At 52.1% G+C, this 20,136-nt stretch overlaps 1 protein-coding gene across 1 annotated transcript in view; it reads left to right on the forward strand.

The window, feature by feature from the left end:
• Positions 1–8,097: 8,097 nt before the first annotated feature.
• ADARB2 (adenosine deaminase RNA specific B2 (inactive)) overlaps positions 8,098–20,136 on the forward strand; it is a gene marked incomplete at both ends in the record, with an annotated part of 364,006 nt that continues 351,967 nt past the window's right edge. Inside the window, one exon of the mRNA XM_080811616.1 lies at positions 8,098–8,197. Within this exon, the coding sequence (XP_080667742.1) occupies positions 8,098–8,197 (100 nt within the window). The remainder of the gene's footprint in view (positions 8,198–20,136) is intronic.

Below are 20,136 nucleotides of genomic sequence, written 5' to 3' on the forward strand. Positions count from 1 at the left end.
TCCCTCATTCATTCTCTTGGAACATTCCGGAATTACCTCCTTTCTGCATCCCTCCCTCTTCAAAGACTGCAATTGCCTCTCCCGTGACGTCCCCAAAATACCTTTTCAAGACACTTTGTGGTGAAAAGAAGGCTCCTCCCAGGGAGGCACGAACTAAGGACTTAGCGAAGCAACAGCGTCTCCCCGGGCCCCACTCTGTCCGGGTTCACACTTAGCATCGGCCGCGCGCAGGGAGCAGACCCCGACCACCGGAGAACGGCACGCACGGTCCCGAGGCCACGGCGCTGGCGTGAGAGCCAGCCTCCAGCACTGCCGTGGGGGTGCTGCCATGACGTCACGGGGCTCGCACCCTCACTGAACAAATGCACACGTGTCATTTAACACGGGCCAGGCCCCGGTCCGAGTGGGCAACGGGTGGCAGAGCCGCGTCCCCCCCCCCACAGTGAACCAGAAGACCAGGCATCAGCGAGGCAGGATGCCGAGGGCCGCCCCCTCGCCGCTCCTGGTCTGGACACGGCTCTCAGCACCTTCCAGGGTCCGGTCCGCCCAGGCCCCAGCACTGTCTGCGGGCCTGTGAGGTGCTGTGTGAGGCCAGGTTTTTCCGCATCGGCACACAGCTCTCCACGGTTCCCGTAACTTCCACAAATCCCGCCTTGGGATCTTGGCTATGATGCGTTCAAGAAGAGGTGCCCCCTCCCGGCCCGGCTGGGAGTCCGGCCCACAGGGTGTCTCCCCACGGGAGCGCCGGGGTGACACAGCCCAAGGCCGGATGTGGGAGTCACGGACTGATCTATAAACACGCAAAGGTGAGAGAGAAGCCATGGGGCAGATCCGCGGCAGGACCCGCTGAGCCCCGGAGGGCAGCATGTGCGGGGCAACGTCAGAGGCGTGGGACGGCTGAAGGCCGGCGGGGATGGCCAGGCTGTCAGAGGGAGCACGAGGAGGAGGAGGCTGTCCTCGGCTTGCTTGCTTCCAGTTTGGGGCAAGTGTCCTCCGTGCCCAGGGAGCACCGGACCTGCCTTACACTGGCTTCCGCGCTCTCGGGGTGGAGGTGGGGGAGGGCGCTGCTGTCTGCACACGAGGGCCTAACTGTCCGGGGGCCGGGGGGGCGGGGGGGCTTGAGCACGGCTCTGCACAGGCCTAGGGTCCTGGTGAATATGAGGATAACGGTGCGTCTCGGGAAACTCAGACGCCCGACCCACAAGGGTGCCTTTCACACTGACAGATGACAGCCAGGCGCCAAGTCTGTCACATGCTGTTTGCACAAACCTCTTCTAACCAAATTATGCTTCTTGCTAATACGTCTGGTTACCTTTCCTGGGGACGACGTCTCTGCAGTGACAGGATCCTATCAAGTGCTTTCCGCTCACAGGGACGCTCCCGTCGCCCGCAAGCTTGTCTGCTGGGACGGCCCATGTCAGTGGCGAGCGAGTCAGCTCAGAGGGACGAGGCAGGAGGAGGCCCCGTGCAGGGTCTTCTCCGAGAGGTCAGGGCAGAGGCGGGGGGTCTCCATTTGCGTTTCAAACCCACATCTATGTTCCTTTTGTATTTTCCTCGCTCTAGCTTCTTTGTTTTGTCCAAAGGTTGGGAATTATAATGCAAGCTGTTAAAAATTAAAAATTTTTATACAAAATTATAAAATTTTATACAATAAAATTGTATAAAATGGTCAAAGGCCCTTGTTCAGAGCACACGAACAGTGGGATGAGCAGCCGCCCCTCCGGCCCCTCCGGCCCCTCCGGCCCCTTGCTCCTGATTGCTGCGGGCAGAGGAAGGGGAAAGGCCCGGGCACCGACCAGCGGGGTTTCATAACCCAACCTGTCGGCTCGCGTCTCCGGTCGTGGGAGAATCCCGGAAGCCGCAGGAGGAAGTGAAGTGCGGGGACTTCAAACACCCGGGCAGCGAACGAACATACTCCGTGCCATGAGCCCAGGCCGCTCCCGCAACAGAAACGTATCCCGACGAGCGTTCGTCCACCTTTCACTTTATTGCCCTGATTAACGCCCCAAACCATCAATCCCATCTGTGTCTCCTCCTCTGCCTTCCTTCTCGCCGTCCCACGGCGCTCTGGGGACACCACGTTGCTCCTTTTGAAAATCACTGGTCCCAGGAGAAGATTTGAAACATAGAAGAGTACACACGCGCGCGTGCACACATACCCAGCATTTCTACACGCCGTTGGGCCTGTGTTGGTTCAGGACCCAGGGGAAGCTCTAGGGTGGGGAGTGCACGAATAAGGCCTTTAAATAACGGTAATTCTTTATGATCCAACAAAACGTTAAGGCTTCACACTTCAGAAACGAGCAACCGAGGGCATTTGAAGTGAAAGTGCGTGTAACTGAATCTATCCGCGGTGTTGAAGAGGAGATGAGGCCCTGGCCCCTCGTACCAAGTGCTTAGAAGTAATACGCCGCACCTCACCGCACCAGACGTGGCAAAGATCACCAGCCCCACGTGTGGTGCCCGGCTTGTCCGGCTGCCGCCAGGCCCAACTACAGGGCACTGCATGTGCAGGAAAGGGGGCCAAGGTTACAATCAGCCCCAGGAAGGATCGGGAACTCGGTCACCTGTGCTGCGGGGTCGACCGGGCCCCAGTGCCTGCGGGGCCCACGCAAGGAGAGGCCATCTTCTCGTGGGCCCTGTTTATCTCAAAGACCATCTCGATTTGTATCCGCTTTGCTGGTCGTGGGTGAGTCGCTGATTAAAACCAAGGCACGGCGTGCTGAAGGCGACAACAAACGTCGTCGGTGACGCTGGCATCTCAGGGTCCGTTTCACAAGGAGCTCGGCCCCTCGCTTTCATCGGCCGCTCCCGGCAGCTCCGTTCTGCCGTGTTTGCTCGTTTCACAGGAGCCGCTCAGGAGAAGTGAGTGACTTCCCGCACCGGACACAGTACGACACAAAGGAGAACCCAAATCGGGTCTCGTGCTGACAAATTCTGAACAGTTTTTTCTCTTTACCTGTATTTTCCAAGTAGTGCTCCTGTAAACATTAATACGGAACTCAAGTCAGTTTTAGCCCAGAGATGTGCTGCGGCAGACGCACGTGGGAATTAAAATCTGTGATAGGGGCCCACGAAGAAAACTTTGCACGCCAAAATCATCTGACCGAAGAATGCCTACGGGGGTGTGTGTGTGTGTGAGAGAGAGAGAACCAGCGAGCAGCTTCACACGGAGGTCTGAAGAGATTCACAAACCCGCTGTACGCTGTGTTCATTCGGGAAACTGATAAGAATGCGTCTGGTGTTCTCTCGAGCCGTAGGCACGCTTCAGAGAGAGAAAAAGAACAAAGGGAAAATAGTTCTCGTAATAGCCTTGTACCAAGAGCGTCTTCACACTCAGGACCGTGCCCCGCGCCCGCGGGCCTCCCCGCCGTCCCTCCGCGCCCTGGGATGGCATGTGAATGCCGATGCCCGTGTCCCTGCAGCTGTTGTCTTGATACATTATTTTCCAATACTTTCAGGTCTCATGTCCAAGTTCTTTGATGTGAGTTATTTAAATTTAAGAACAATGGGCCAAGATGAAAGAGGATAAAAGCGCTCTTGTGCCAGCCCCTGTTTGTGGAGGGGGTAATTTCGTGCCGTCTGGGAGACCGCCGTGAGTCAGCGGACATAAATATCTCCGGGGGACCCTTTGCTCTGCTACTTCCCACCTAGCGGGCATCGTCTCATAGGGGAGGGGATATTAGCCAAAATTCGGACCCTAAATAAGTCATGTTTGTTTCCGCGGGTGTTCTTAGCTGTTTTGGAGAACCTAGAAGAAACCAAGTTGACTATACTTTGAACTAATCAGAAATATAGACTTTGTGATGAATGAAGAGGAGAAATCGTTGTATGTTGGCCAAGAAACCCAGAGGCCAACACGCAGGGATGGCAGTAAAAGGACTCGCCTCTGGACCAGAAGATACGCTTGCTGGCACCATGCATCCCGTGGCAGGCCTCCCGTTCCTCTTCAGCAGAAGCAAGGCCCGGCGGCTAAGGGAGCCTGAGAGTTCTGAGACGGGCTCCTTCTAGAACACGCTGGAACATTCCTGCACCGTCTTGGCTGTTCTTCCATCTAGCAATGCAACCTTGGTCCAGACATGCCAAACCGTCAGAGCCTTTGTAACCCCAGGGGCAAGGTAAGGACAAGGAGGCCTTTCCTGCCCACAGCATGGGCTTGTTCTGAGAAGGAAAGATAAACGCGGAAAGCTCGAGCGATAAGCACGTACACAGGCGTAAGCCCCAGCGAGCGCCGCGGACCCGCCCCTCTCACGCACATGTACACGCCCACATCTGGATCTTCACAGACACCTGTAGACACGGGTGTGGGCCTAGGTGGGAGCTGGTTCTCGTGTCATGGAGCCCTGCTTATATACAAATCACACACACATTAACAGTGGAGCTCAGAGCCCCCGTTCGATGGAGGATCAGTATCTCCGAGCAGGCGTGCAGAGGCTCACAAAACGCACCAGTTTCCCGCTCCAGAGTGAAAACTAGCAGAACAGAGGGGTAAACCCCCCAGGCTGGCCAGCTGGGATGTCCCAGGTGTAGCTTTGATCTGACCCCCGCCATGCTTGGCAAGTTTCCTAAGTTCTCTGAGCCGCCACGTCCTCTCTCGTGAAAGGAACTGAGTTTCAGTCCCGCTCTCACGGGGTCTTCGTGTACGTCGAACGAGTTGCAGTACAAGCCGTCAGTGGAGGCCTGCTCCTTGAGCCAACGGCCACCACGGTCACCGTGGGAGCTCTTCCACACCAAGCTCAGGTCCTCCACGGTGAGGGACAGACGTGGCGCCCCTCGTGGTCGTGCGGGCTGCGGAGAGGGGGACGGGGAAGAAGCCAGACAAAGGTTCTGTGCGGGTAGCGTTCCCGCAAGCACAAGGGGGGGGGATCCAGGGAGACCCCCATGCAGCTGCTACAGGACCCGCCTTCCTTGGCACAGAGGCCACTTCTGGGCCAGCAAACTCCCTCCTGCCAGGCTCTCTGCAGTCCTTCCTTCCGTCCCTCGTGCAGCTCCCCAGCGACCTGTCAGTGCAGGCCCGCACCCGGCTGTGGGCAGCCCCGGCTGTCCCAGGAGCCTCCTGCCCAGTTCTTTGTTCTGTGGGAAGGGCAGGGACTGGCTCACACTGGCTGGAGACGCACATCGGTGACGTCTCCCGATGGGTGACATTGGCTCTGGCTCCTCTTCCAACTTCTGCTTGTCCTTGGAGGCTGCCACACTGTGCCGAAGCATTCTAGGAAACAGACAGAACGCCGAGAGGCTCATCAGAAGAACGGACTGTGGACAGGCTCGCTGTGAGCCCCCCTTGAGTTAAAGGATTTGCAATCATGAACCTGTTCAGAAGCCCTTCCTCCTACGAGGGATAGACTTTTCTGAGGCTCTCCCACCAGACGCCTCGTCCGTGAGGAATTTCCTTATGCAAAATAAATAGAGAAGACAGCACAGGTCTACGCCAAAGCACGTTTGCAAAACGACACCAAAATAAATAAGTGAACAAGACAACGAACAAATCCGAGAAACCTCAAGAAAGGTTAAGATTGGGGCGCCTGGGTAGCTCAGTCATTAAGCATCTGCCTTGGGCTTAGGTCGTGGTCCCAGGGTCCTGCGATCCAGCCCCGCTGAGCGGGAAGCCTGCTTCTCCCTCTCCCACTCCCCCTGCTTGTGTTCCCTCTTTCACGCTGTCTCTCTCTGTCAAATAAATACAAATAAATAAATAAAAATCTTTAAAAAAAAAAAAAAAGCCACAGGTCTTATATTTTAAAAAAAAAAGAAGAAGAAGAAAAAGGAAGAAAGGTAAAGATTGGGCAACACTTTCACCGTAACCCACTCTCAACTCGGGATCTACACGAAGTGTTGAAATCCAGCGTTTGAGTTCCCCTCCCCCACCACACCGAAGTCGGAAGCAACGTACAAGCAGAAGGGACTGTATTCTCGGCCTTTCGCAGCCGGGCCCCCACACAGCAGGAGTCCGCTCGCACCCGTGTCAGGGGCAGCACCTTTGCCTCACGTGATGCTGCGAGTGTGAGCAAGGCCCACGCTGGCTGTGGACAGGCTTGAAGGGGACGGTGCCCTGGCTTGTGGGGCTTGCCTAAAACACCCTCCCTAGGTGTCCGAGCTCGGACAGCAGTTTTAAGTGGGCAACTTCGTGTCCGTGCAGGGGAGCTGCAGGGAGCTGGGGGGTCTGAGAGGGCCCCGGCCGCGTCTCCGCGTGTGGCCTGTGCTCTCCAACATCTCCTGCGTCGCGGAGAGTAGGTGGGCAAGTCACGCACCTGCGCAACGTCGGGGACAAATTACCAGCAGCTCTGTTTAGCTGTGCCGTTGGGGGCGTGCAAGTGTGGAGTGAGGCACAGAGGAGGGGCCCGGCTCCACTGACCTGATCAATCTGGAATGAGCGGAGAGTTAAGGCTCCTCCTCTCCGAGGCCCGCCTGCGACATACACTCATTCTCTCCTAAGTATTTACCGGACTGGTTTACTTAACAATCACAAAGTAATTAGCGCGTACCAGTCACTGTTCATACCGCGTCTCAGGTTTGGATGAAGCCATGTGCCTGATGCCGTCGTGACACCCATTTCACAGATGGGGAAACTGAGGCACTGTTTACTTGCCCAAAGTCAGGACAGGGGAGCTCATGTTTGGAGTCACGTGTCTTCTCCTCTCTCACCAATGAAAAATGAGTTCCGATCCATTAACTCCCCACATGACACATCTCAACATCCTAATTGTTTTCCATGTTCCCTGGGGGTTTATTTTTTCTTATAAAAGAAAATTATCTAGACACTTCCAGCCCATAAAGAGCTTGGAAACAGTATGTATAAAGTAGTAAATAACATAGGAATACTTGTGTGCCATTTCCATATCAACATATGACACATAGGGCTTGCTAATGACTTTGCGGGTGAGGTTTTTTTTCCAAACCATTAGTATTATAATTAATAGCTGATGGGAGTTGCTTGCAGTAAAGACGCCTTGATTATTTTTCTTCTTATATCTTACGTTAGATTTTTAGTGTTCCCCAAGTATAGTCTTGAAACAATGGGAGAGCCCTGGGGGAAAAAAAAAACTGTTGGAAACTATTTCAATTTGCAAGCCACCTCCTGGTAAGTATGACTTTCTTTCATCCGAATGTTATATTTGGCAATAAAAGCATCCGATGAAAGCCCTCCCTATGTTTCGTTTCATTGTCACCTAAATAAAGCAACCCGTTAAAATCCCTGTCCTTAAAAACCAGACTCAGATCCCGACATTTCAGTCTTCGCGCAACCTCTCTCTTTGGCAAAGGACAGGGAGGGGGAGACAGACCAGCGCTCGGTGTGGGAACGACCCCCCCCCCCCAAGAGGCTGCCGGCTGCCAGCGAGCCGCACGGCGCAGACCCTTCGGAGGAGGTGCGGTCTCCGCACGCTCGGAGGGGCGCAGGGCGCACGGGCATGGATTGACTAGTTCGGGGGGAGGCGCCGTCCCTGGACGCTCCGAGCGCGGGGAGGCTCCGGCCGCGGTCTGAGGCGGGAACCAGCGGCCCCCGCAGGCCGCTCCGGCCCAGCCGCTCCGCGCTCCGCGCCCGCCCGTGCGGTCTCCGTCCCCGCCGCCCGGTCCATCCGTCCGAGCGGGAGCCGAGTTTGCGGGCCGCGGCCGCGCGGGGCCGGCGGTGCTGATGTCAGAGCCAGAAGACAGTTGTGATTGGGCCTAATTAGACTTCGCAGCAGCAAATAGACAGGCTCCCTGCGTGATTGGCTTCAAAGTGGCTGCTGCCGCCGAACTGGCCGAGGTGCCAAAGTCGGAGCGGCGCGCGGGGAGCGCAGAGCCGGAGCGGCCGCGCGGAGGCCGAGGGCAGCTGGGGAGGGAGCGCCCTGCCCGCTCGCACCTCTCCTGCCCGCCGCGGCGCGTCCTGGCGCAGAGCGGGGCGCGGGGCGCGGGGCGCGGGCTGCTCGCGGGGCTCCCCGCCCGGCTGCGGACGGAGGACGGCGCGGGAGGAGGAGGCGGGAGCGCGCGAGGGCTCGGTCCTCCGAAGGGAGCCGCTCCCGGGTCTGCGGAAGCCCTTGAGCGGCGGCGGCGGCGGGAGCGGCAAAGGTGAGCGTGTTGGAGACGGGATTCCTCGCCCGCGCGGCCCGCCGGGGCGCGGCCATGGCATCGGTCCTGGGCACCAGCAGAGCGTCCGGAGGGCTGAGCGGCCAACTCAAATGCAAGTCCAAGAGGCGGCGGCGGCGGCGGTCCAAGAGGAAAGGTAAGGACGCGGCTCTCCGCGCTCCCCTCCGCGCGCCCGTGTCTGGGGGACGCCGGCTGCCCCGGCTTTACTTTCGGGCACCGCGGGCGTCGGTACCACGCAGAGCGCGCCGGAGTTCAGATCCCTTTGTACGGGGCCGGGGGCCTCGGCCAGCTCCGAGGGCGCAGCCGGCGGGGACGGAGCTGCGGGCTCGGCGCAGCCCGGGCTGGGCGCCGCGGGAGGAGGCAGGCAGGGGCGGCTGAGGGGCCACCGCTCCCCTCACCGGAGGACAGTGCCCCCCCGGACTTGCGCTGCACAGCCCGGCTCTGCCTCTGACCCTCCGAGGCGACATTAGCCCTCGGTGCGGAAGGAAACCCAGAAACCAGCAGCCCCAGAAGTAGGGACAGAGCCGGCGCCCGCTCCCCCATCCAAATCGTCTTGGAGGAAGGAGTGGGCAGAGCACCGGCAGGCAATCCCGTCTCCAAACGGGCTGACAGTTTCTACTTAGTCTGGTTGGTACCGGGTGTTGTAGAAACACCGGGACCTGCAGAAAGCAAGGGCTGGTCCTGGGGTGCGGGCGGGGGGCGCAGAAATTAAAACCTGGAAAGACAAATGGCATCACAGCTCTTGGGTGTGGGGGGAGAAAGGAAAAGAAAAAGAAAGAAAGAAAGAAAGAAAAAAGGCTGCAAACCAGAAAGGGAGAAAAAGCAGCCGGATGACAGGTTGCTCGCACCCCTCACCAAGGTTCTGGGGACGATGGCCAGGCCGGGAACTTAGTGCATCCCATCCCCAGCCCAGGGCTTCCACACCGGTGGAGGGAAAATCCCCTACAAAGGTGGTCGCTGGCACAGTCTGAGGAGCAGGGAAGGGTTCCTCCAGCCTCCCCTTTTTTCTTTCCCGGGGAGGAACTTGCTCTCAGCAGCTCCTTGGGATGAGTCTGCTGGGGAAAGTTCAGCTCTGATTATGATTTGAAATGTGCTGATTGGGGAAAAAAAAAAAAAAAGAAGAGCGACTCCGGAGCCCTGCTGAGCTCTGGGGCAGACGCGGAGGAAGCGGATCAGATTTTCCAGCTTTCCGCGGCGGGATGTATTGTCAGCTATGGTGGGGGTGGCTCACCCGGCCCGGAGAATGTTCGTCTTCGCAGTGAGCTAACATAAGTTTCCGCCACAGCCGTCCCCGGCTGCTCTCAAACATTCCCGGAGCCCTTCACGGCTCTTCCAATAATAGAAGGAGCCAGACGGCTCGGAGACTTCCATGCCCGTACCAGACCGTCCCTGCTGACAGCTTCGTGTCAGGACCGCAGGGAGCAGAGGCGGTGGACACCTTCCCGGGAGGTGTCAGAGCCCTGGGCTTTGGAATGGGGGATTCTGTGATTCTGGTGGAACCCCCAGAGCTGCCCCAGCGATGCCGACTGCCCACTTTGCTGCCTGAAAATTTCATCTTGACACGGATCTGTTGGTGCCTTCCGAAACGAGGCCAACAGAGAGTGACAATATCCGGGGAGAAGTCTCAGAATTGAATGATGACTCTAACTTTTGAGAGAGGAAAAAAGGAAACATTATCTGGTAAATTCTAAGTGTTCATGTTTCCCAGTAGCTTTGTTTGGTCTGTTTCCTATATTCAAACGGAAGCATACGGACTAATATCTCACAATAAAACGGCATTCTACAGAAATAAAATGCAAGCTGATGGACATTAGTGCCTTTCTCCAAATTCATTTTTCTTACCTTTAAATGTCAGCCATGCTGGCTTTAGAAAGCATCCAATTTTGGAAAGAAAAACAAGAAATCGGAAGAAAGGCTTCATTTGCTAGTAACTTAACTACAACCATTCAAAGTGACATTTCTATGTGAAATATTTCTATGCCTTGATTATCGTGAATAAACCAAGTCTCTTCATTTTCATACCCAAAAACTGAGGTGGGAAAAGCTCATGAGTTTGTGTGTGCTAATTCCCACATCTCGTGGGTTCACGTGTAGGGGTGACATCTGTGACACCTGCCGGCAGCTCCCTTGGTAGGAGAATCGACTCAAAATGCTAAATGTTCACTTCTTAGGGAGAAGTTAATACTATAAATGTAAGTGAGCAAATTAAAAAGGAAACAGCAATTATGGGACACGTTAAACCGTTGCTGGCACTTGCTGGGGATAGGTCAGTACGTGTGTAATTCCTAGCTGCTACAGACCCTTGTTTTTCTCTCGGACCCAGAAAAATGGTGGATTTAAATGATGTTCTAACAGTCGTGCATCTCAACGACAGCCGTTGAATAGAAAGGTCTTGGCTTTTAAGCTCGTCCAGTTATGAAAACTCTGTATTTGTCACAGTTTAAAACCCATGTGCCTACTGACAGTTGTGAAGGAATTTGGGTGAGGCTCTCCCGAGTACTAAATGGAGCCAGTGATCGTGGACACAAAGCAAAGGGCTCTTCTCGCTTGGGAATAAATAAATTAGAATAAATGTTCGCCTTATTTGCCCATGGTACGTGTTTGTCCTCCTGTGCTCATGGACGAGGCTGATTTTTGAAGGTGCGTCTTAACTTCTAGCTCCCGGGGCTGTGCGAAGCTGTCAGGTTCCTGCATGCAGACACCAAAAGTGGCCTTAATAGGGTTTTTCTTTTAACTTCCCTTATTATTGTCAAAATAATCGATGGGTTTTAAAATTAAAACCGTAGCTACAGCTTCAGTGTGGGACTGGTTCGATGCTTGCGTTCGTCGTAGGTAGGATCTGGAGCCTCAGAAATGAGATATTTTCCTGGTACTCGGTGCTTTTGGTCCCTGTATCTCACAGGGAGTGGTCTGCATCTGTAAGAACCCCCGAAAGTCTTAGTCCCAGGTACGAACCAACCGGGACCTGCGTTTGTCTCCCAGACAAACTTTAAGGAAGATGCTCAGAGTAAACCTTTCCCCCCCACCATCTCATACGGTTCTCTTCTCGGGATCCAGCGTGATGCATTTTTGTGTTTTGTCTGTGTGTCACTTTTTAGTTGGGACTTTCCCTTCGAAATGATTTATCAATAATTTACATTTTCTGCACACATGGGAAAAATGTCAAAGTCTGAGTTTCAAGTAGGAGAAAAAAAAAAAACAACAGTGTAAAAGAGAAGGAAGCCGTGTGATTTTTACACATGTGGGTGGCTGAGGGATGCTCACGCGCCGTGTGACACGTGAGAGACGTGTTGTCAGAAAACACTGGGAACACTTGTAGTTTGTGCAGTGTCTTTATCTACTAAATGCCCCCGGGGCTCACTGCTCGCGGGGGATTCGGGGAGGCAGCCCCGGCTTCTGAAGGGCTGGGTGGAATGAGGCGAGGCGACCGGGCACAGCCGGGTCTGCATTAGGGGCTCGGAGCAGCGTCTCCCGTGCCAGACGAGAACCCGGTGCATGAATATTACCAAAGATCCGTCATTTAAGCTCACAATGAGAGAGGTAAAGGTTTAAGGTTATTTAACATTAGTATCAGCTCAGCCAGGTGGGGTAAGAGGCGGGGACTCGCGGCAACGGTGCGCTCTGTGGAGATCAGTCTTCCGATTTCAGCACATCATCCCTCAGCCACGGGCTGCGCGCCGGAGCGAGTCCGAGGGCTTGCATGGGCGCATTCGCCACCGCCGTGTCACGTTTTTGTGTTGCTCTTTCCATCGTGAGTGTGACCGTCCCCCAAGAAGCTGTGCCTCTGCGTGAAATGCAGTTTGTAAATAAACCATCTTTAGGACTCGACCGGGAGCACGATGTGCAAAAGTGACTCGAGGTCCTGGGAATGTTTAAAAACCTGTTCTAGATGCCAGCCTGTCTGGAGATGGGTCCGGAACCGATACACATTGAGCTGGTTCCCGGAGGCAAACAGGACAGGGTTCCGAGCCAGGGCTGTGGGTCCCCAGACAGAGAAAGGAAGGGACTTTGGGAAACTATTTGAAACGCTCTGTAAACAGTCATTTGTGAAGTCGGCAAATCGGATCCGGTCATCGGCACATGACCTTTCTTTCTTTTTTTTTTTCTTCTTTTCTTTCTCTTTTTTTTTCTGTTTTGTGAGGCATTTGGCAGCAAAATAAGTTAATGCTTGAGATCCGGATGTTGTTGCAGGGCGAGGGGTCACGCGGTTTCAGAGAACCGGAGGTGAATTTGGGGAACAGCCAGGCCAGGTGCCGCCCGTGAGCGCGGGCAGGAGCGCGGCCGCCGGCCGAGTGTGGTGAGACGCAGATAAAAGTTGGCAAAAGGAGCAGAGTAAGTGCGGCAGATGGACGACAGACGCGGGCTTGTCGTGAAACGCGAGTCCATGAAAAATTAATGACATAGAAAGATTGTGTCAAGGAGGAGGTGGGCGGGCGGCGGGGCCCTCCTCCTGTCACTGCCCGGGTACCACAGGATGGTGCCTCGTCCCGGCCGCTGGCGACCCAGCCCCGCAGCAGCGCCACGCGTCCCCGGGCTGCCGCTTGCCTCACTGTCTGACAGTTCGGGAGGAAGGACGGATGTCGTGATAAAACTAAATTGATTAAACGGAGTGCCATCCTCTAATTGCGTAGGGGTCCCCCCCCTTTACAATTTGTGCTGGTACCTCTGCTTTCTAGTGACCCATGTCACAGCGGCGGTTTGAGATGGCTTCGAGGGCATTAGATGTGATAAGTGAACTTGAATTTAGAATAAAAATAGGAGGTCCATGTGTCCGTATTTAAATAGTGGTGATCGAGGGACGGCCCACGCGGAGTCCCAGAAGGGCATTATGTAAGGAAATGCAGAATAAGGAAATCGTACTTTTCTTATTGGAGGCATGGAAAGATGGCTCACGCCCCGAGAGCCTTCAGTGTTCAATTTGAAAACCACGTAGGTGTTTCTTGTGTCTCTGTGTACCTGTGTGCACAGGAAAGACGGTGGAAACATTTGAGCATTTTGTAGGTCTGCCTGCTTCCTTTTCTAAGATGCTGGAGAATGAATGTTAGCTTTTTTGCAATATGGACAATTCTAAACAATTCATAAGACCAGAAATAAGTAGACTACTCTGCCCTTCCATCACGTAAAAATATTATTTCTAAATAGACGCTGCTTTGGCTAACTGGGCTCTTAATTACCAGCAAATAAGGTTTCTAAAGGATAAATGTCTGCATGGTAAAAGCAAGATTTTAGAAGCACTTCTTATAGCCATTTCTAAACTAAAAAAAAAAAATTTTTAAAGGTGAATGCCGAGCAAAATGTGAAAAGCATGGATGTCCTTCACAAAATATTCCGACTATGGGTGTTAGCTATAGCCATGTGGCTTTGCATTACGAGGAGAAACAGCCCCGTAAGGCCCCGTCTGAATTCGCACCGTTAAGGATCTCTAAGTAGAGTGAACCTGAATTAACCCCATCTCTCCAATTAAATGTTTTTCCTCCCACTGAAATACAGAAGTCTGTGCTGTTAAGTGTTTCATTAGGCAAAGAGAATTGCTTATTCCTAGCTATTAATATGCTGTAATTCACTGAAGAATGTGGCACTATCAGATAAAGGGGCATTACTGTCAGAAAGAGGGGGAGTGTTTTTCCGGTTCTCGGTCCACGTGTAAATCAGCTGCACTCGTGCGGCTTTAGGAAGCAGGAAGGAGGGCATGTTTAGAAATGTGGGACAGACCCCTGTCCCTGCAAGCGTGCCTACCTCGGTCCCAACACGTTCCCCTCCCACGGTTAAACTTCTGTTGATCCGTTTATTTTATTTAAAGGAATGGGGGTACGGAGGCTACTGCGTCTGGGTTTTGCCTGGCTCTGCCTCACCGACTTCCCGGCGGACGCGCCTCTTGCCTCCTCGTTAGCGAGCGGACCTGGTTCCAGAGAATCACACCCCAGAAATGGATGGGTCTGCTTTTCGAGAGATCTTTGCTTTTCCCAAAAGTAAACCTGATCCCTTGTAAAGATAGAAGGTGGTGGGGTTTTTTTGGTTTTGTTTTGTTTTGTTTCTGAAGAGTGATAAATATTTGGGGGAAAACAAGTGAATCTGAGGGTCTGGGTCTTCTCTACTCCCTGTGGGCACTTGGTCATCTTTTATTCCAGTTACAGGAATTGCGTATGAAGGGCGGCAAAAATAAGTTTATTCTATTATTTTATTGGTGAGGAATGAATACAATGAGCATCTGGTTTCTGGTAAGAAAGTGGCTAGTAAGGGGGCTCCGTATTACACACATTTGAGTGTCTGTGTACACACACACACGATTACTATTATCTGTTTTAAATTCTACAAATCACCAATAGCTAATGTTACATTTTCAATCTCAAAAAATAGCAAACAGGTAACATAAATTTTGTATTTGTGCGAAAGAGGCGACTCCGTGCTTGATTAAGAACTAGAGTCCAGTGAATGGAGCCTTTATATAAACAAAGAAAAGTAGCGTTTATGTTTAGGACGGAAGAGACATATAATATCGACGCTCAGGTAGCTCTTAGATCCTAAGGTCGCTTCTTTTGAGTCCTCGAGAGGTGGAATGACAAGAGCTCTTCTTCCACTGGGCACACTTGACACGCGGGACTGAGGGCGTCTCAGCCGAGCCCCTGGTGCAGGGACGGTCCGAGTGGCCGCGTGTGCAGCTCTGATCCCGCTCCCCTGTGAAGACTCCCAGGAGCCGGCCTGGAGGCACAGCTCTGTCTCCACTCCTCGGAGGATCCAAGTCTTGGAGGGGTTAGTGAGGAAAGTCCAGCCAGTGTAGACAAAGGATGGGGCAGGACAGTGACTATTTCTAGGGTAAGCCCCTGCTCGCTTTCTCACTTCCGCTAGGGTCCGGTGGCCTCTGCCCCACGGAGCCTGGTTCTAACGGTGCCTGCGGAGAACTCGCTTATGAAAGCGGTCGAGGTTTCTCTCCGTGGCTGTTGCTTCCCCGTTTGGACAGAAAATGAAACTGACGTCGCTCGAAACTGGCCCGTAAACTCTTTCCTGGAGTCTGCCCTGCTCGGAGGGGAGCTTACACCTGAGCGATAGCCCACACTTCCCGATGATTTGCACGTAGTAGAAAGCGTTCTTTTGAGCGCCTTGACCAGGATGTGCTTAGGAGAATTTTACAGGTTTAATTAATCTTTCCTGCTCCATTTATTTCAGATGAAACCCCTGATTCTTGTTTCCCGCAGCTGAGGGACGGAAGACCTGCCTCATCGTTTTGCAGGGTCTTACACGGCTTCTCAAATACGTCTTCTAGATGCGGCATTAAAACGGGGTGGAGGGGACTGGGCTCTCTGAAACGTGACCTGTCACTGGTTGAAAATGCAAACCCGAGCGGAGTCCCTTCTCTGCTTCAAAACAATGAAACGTGGGGGAGTCACCGATTCTGAGAAGCAGGACCTGGGTGTCATCATCGGGTGGCTCAGAGCGGCTCAGAGCGTCTGCCTGGGACACCAGTAAATTGATTACAAAACAGATTTTGTCGGTCCGCCAGAAGTATCCAAATTCCCTCTCGTTAAAATTAATGCAGTATTTCCTAAAAGTTTAATTGCTTTTGGAAAAGTGCAGTTTAATAAACATGACAGAAACGTCAGCAAAATAGAGTGTGACCTCCTCTGCACCCCAAGTCTGGCTGGGTTCACTCAACCCTGGCGGGAGCAGATGCTGCTCTTGCGTTGGGCTCCAGCCTGCAAAAGCATCGTGTCCTTAAAGGAGACACGCGCTCTCTTTCCCCCGGACCGTGTGGGGCCGAGCGCCGAGGCAGCAGACGTGCCCAGGCTCAGACGGCCGAACAAAAGGAGACTTTGACAAATCGGGGTGTTCGGTGAATGAGTATTTAAAAGTACCACCTTTTCCTATGCCTTGGGTGAATAAAAACCTAGATGTCAATTTAACCACTGATGTAAGGACAGCTTTATGTGCGCCTCAGCTCTCCTACTAAGGCTGGACATGGAAGTTTCGGAAGGACGGACCAGTTTCCAGCCAACTCGCCATGGGAAGGGCCTTAATTCCAGGCTCGTGCTTCAATATGCATTTTCTTTATTCGAATGACTCGATGCTGCTCATTTTCTTTCCAAAGAAAAAATAATTTTGCAATAGAAATCCTTGCTGTACCCCCGGGGAAAATCCTCGCAGAAACAGTAGCTGGTGAGAAACCCCAAGACAGCAGTGCGGGGCGGGGGTCCCCTGGCTTTGCCAGCCCTTGAAAGACCCCGCGCTGGGCGGGTCGCCCTGACATGCAGTAAGCGTGTACCTCCCGTCCGTGCCGCCAGCATCTGTAGACGGCTGCCGATTCGGTCCTGATTGAAATTCAGGGAAATGTTCCCTTCCTAAGCGTTTAGGATCATACTTATTTTAGATCAAACAAATTTGAGAGTTCATATAATTTTATGTAATCACCTGAGTTTTTTCAGCCAATTTGTAAGGAAGTTAAATTATAATTTGGGCTTTTATATGTAGATAATGAATAGAATTCAAGTCATTAAAAAATGCATTTGTGTGTTTTTGGTATAGAGTCCTTCTTTATGCCCATGTCATCTACTCACAGAGAGGGCCGAGTCTGGATTTAAAATACCGCTGACCCTTGAACGACAGGGGTTTGAACTCCGTGGGTCTGCCTGTACCCAGATTTTCCCCCATAAATACAGGGCCGCACTGTAAGTGCATTTTCTCTTCCTGATGACCTTCTTTCTTTTTTTTTTTTTTTAAAGATTTATTTATTTATTTGACAGAGATCACAGGTAGGCAGAGAGGCAGGCAGAGAGAGAGGAGGAAGCAGACTCCCTGTTGAGCAGAGAGCCCGATGCGGGGCTCGATCCCAGGACCCTGAGATCATGACCTGAGCTGAAGGCAGAGGCTTAACCCACTGAGCCACCCAGGTGCCCCCTGATGACTTTCTTGATGACAGTTTCTTTCTGTAGCTTATGCTACCGCATGAATACAATCTTCAACACATACAAGGTACAAACTCTGGGTTTTAGGTGATCAGTAAGGCTTCCTGCCAACAGGAGTCCTCTAATCATTGGATTTGGGGACGTCAGAAGTTCTCTGAGGATTTTCACCTGGGCGGGGCTTGGGGCCTCTGCCCCTTACGTTGCTTAAGGGTCCACTATACGCATAAGCGTTTGTTGACGTGAGGGATTTCAAAATGTTAGAAGATTATCTAACTGTGAAGCAGCAAATGTCTACTACGTGCACATTTTTAAACGAACATTTATAAAATCACGTACAGAAAACAAAAATTGTGAGTAAACTGAGAGCACAGACTCCTTGAGAGCGTGAAAAAATGTCCCAGGTTAACATTCATTAATCATAAAGTTCCAAAACATCATTCTTTTAAAATATCCTTTTGTGCATATCTCACACAAAGTGAAATAAATATTTCTGTCTTTGTCTCTAATAAAAAATGATCTATCCTGTCCCGTCACAAAACAAGAAAGAAACAGAAGCCTGGTGGCAGGAAGAGATGTTGTTGAAGAGAGAATGACAGAGACAGGGAGACAAGGAGAGAATAATTTCTGTCTCTTCCTTCCTGTGCCTTGATCAGAATTCACCTCCTACACGTTATTTTCTGTGCCTTCTAAAGCAGAAAGGGCACTTGACTTAAAAGCATCCTTGTTTTGCTTGCGGTTTGCCTTAACATTTTATGTGTATTCAGACAAGGGCTGTCCCTGATGGAAGGACCATGTCTTCACCAAGGTCAAGGAGCCAGGAGCTGAGACTTAAGTTGACAAGAAACTTAAGTTGGCATGGTCCTCATCTCTGGGCTTATGTCGTCTATGGGTTATACACATACAAATGCAAAATCAAAGCACAGGATAAAAATAGGCTATCATGACCCTAATACACTGTTAGGCTCTATAGAAAATTTTTTAATGCAAAAATTATTGCATTCCTAACAAAATTGGATTTTTATTATATTTCTTTTATTACACCCAGTGAAACTCCTGTGTAAAAACTAACCCATTAAAATATAAACCTCTCTAGGTTTGAACATTTTTATTTCTCCCTCAGTGTCAAAATGTAATAGCTACTCAATTAAAACCCACTGAGAAAATTGATTTTGTTTTTGAAATAAGAATTGCTTAAAGAAATAATCAGGACACTACAGTCGAAGGGAACATGTTTGAGGGGGTTGTGCACAGATCGTGTGAGCTGTGGCAGTTTACATAAGGGGACAAACCATGGGCAAGGGCATAGGGGACGGCACTCAGAAGCCATGTCTGGGGTGATGACGATGACGTAGCATTACCTGCTGGTGCGGGAGGCAGGCATCATTCTGTGTGTGTAGTGACTTCTGGGACGGGATCACGAGGAGCTCTGTGCTCCCATGGCTCAGTACGGGGGCTGTCTCGTGTTCGCCATCGATACAGTTGCCGTAGAATCAATTATTAGGGTTAGACTGCAGATTCATAAAGGTCGCTGTCTGGTTTATTTCGATGTTGTTGCTATGTAAATCTGAATGTGTTCACGCAGCGAACATTTATGGGGCATCTTTATATGTCAACCATCATGGCAAATGGCAGGCATAGCAGTAACAGAAGCTCTGAAAAGATCCTAAAAGAGTCAGAAAGTACATCTCACATGGCTTCTCTGTAGTCCACACTGAAGAAGTAGCTCCCAAAACTGCCTTCCTGAAAGCTCAGGAGACACATCTCTGCTGTTTGTCAAGCCAGCTGTCCCGATGATTGGCAAGCTCGTGGATATGCCTGTGGATGGGGTGACATGAAACTCTCAGGTCCATACAAACTCCAGAGATGCTTCTCGGGGAGCAGGCCTTCAGAGCTCCGTGTCCCCTGCCCTTAACTCTTCCACAGCCTCTCTCCTGGGCCTCTAGCTCGCGCCCCGGGGCACACCTGCCTCGAGGGTGCGTGGCTGTCCCCGAATCTCCCACCCCTGGCTCCTCCTGGCACTGTCCAATAACTGAGCCACCATCTTGCTTCTTGGCTAACCATTGCTAGGAACAAGCATTGCGTGTGTCTGTGTTACACAAAATTCCAGCACCAAGCCAAAGCCAACGAAACCAACATGGCATCGAGGAGCTCAGCACTCTTTGCCTGGAGGTCATACAGAGGAGGGCATAGAGCCCATCCAAATAGTCCTTGAAGGTGTTCCCATGGCCACATCCACCCAATACTGTGGACACGCTATGTCCTGAAGAAGATGACCGTCACTGAATCTGCTCTCGCTCCTACGTAGATGGTCTGCTTCTTATCTTTCCCGTCTTTTACCTCTTAGAGAACTTTGACCTTATCTCTGTCTCTCTGTCTCTGTTTCCGTCTCGTACTTGTTCATTAGGCAGGGGCCATGTGTAGAACCCACACCCAAGCTCCAGCACGGGTCTGCCTACGTCGGCAGCAGTAATGCTGGCTGCAGTCTTTAGGTCTAGATATTTATCTGTAATGAGACTTAGGAACGTTTCCAACCTCAGACATCAGGGAAACAATAAAAGTAAGAGCTGATAAAGTTGAAGCCAGCAGAAATCAGAGTTCAGCACCCATGCCTCTTCACCAGCAAACCATCTAACCCTTAACCAGGTGGTGAAGGAAATCCGTTGACTCATTTCGACTTTTCTTCTTTGGGTGTTAAGGCTGAGCTGATTGGTTTCCCAAAATGGACTTGACTCATTTCTTTCCCTTTTAAAATGTTGTTGCTCGTATCAGGGTTCTTCTCACTGATATCAAAATCTCCTCCATCTGCAAATATCCAAGTTTCACATACGAAGACGGAGACATCGCCTGCCCCACTACATGTGTGTATGTATTCATCAGTCCCATTTAGGTGACCTCTAAATGAACTTTTAAGATAAAATTGAGAATAGGAGGGGCATTTTGCACTCATTGATCAAAATAACTACGCACGAAAGTCTAGATCATGGTGTATTCGTGTGTGAGAGCTGCCGTGATGAAGCAGCACAGACCAGGCAGCTTCAACAACCAACCCCAGTGCCCCGGGGCCTGGCACTAGGGAATCCGAGGTCCAGGCGTGGGCAGGGCTGGTGTCTCCAGGGGCCTCTCTCCTGGCCGTGCAGACGCCGTTCCCTCCCCATGTCCTCACGTGGTCGTCCCTCTG

Source organism: Martes martes (genome assembly GCF_963455335.1).
Source record: "Martes martes genome assembly, chromosome: 8".
In the NCBI taxonomy this organism is placed as follows: Eukaryota; Metazoa; Chordata; class Mammalia; order Carnivora; family Mustelidae; genus Martes; species Martes martes.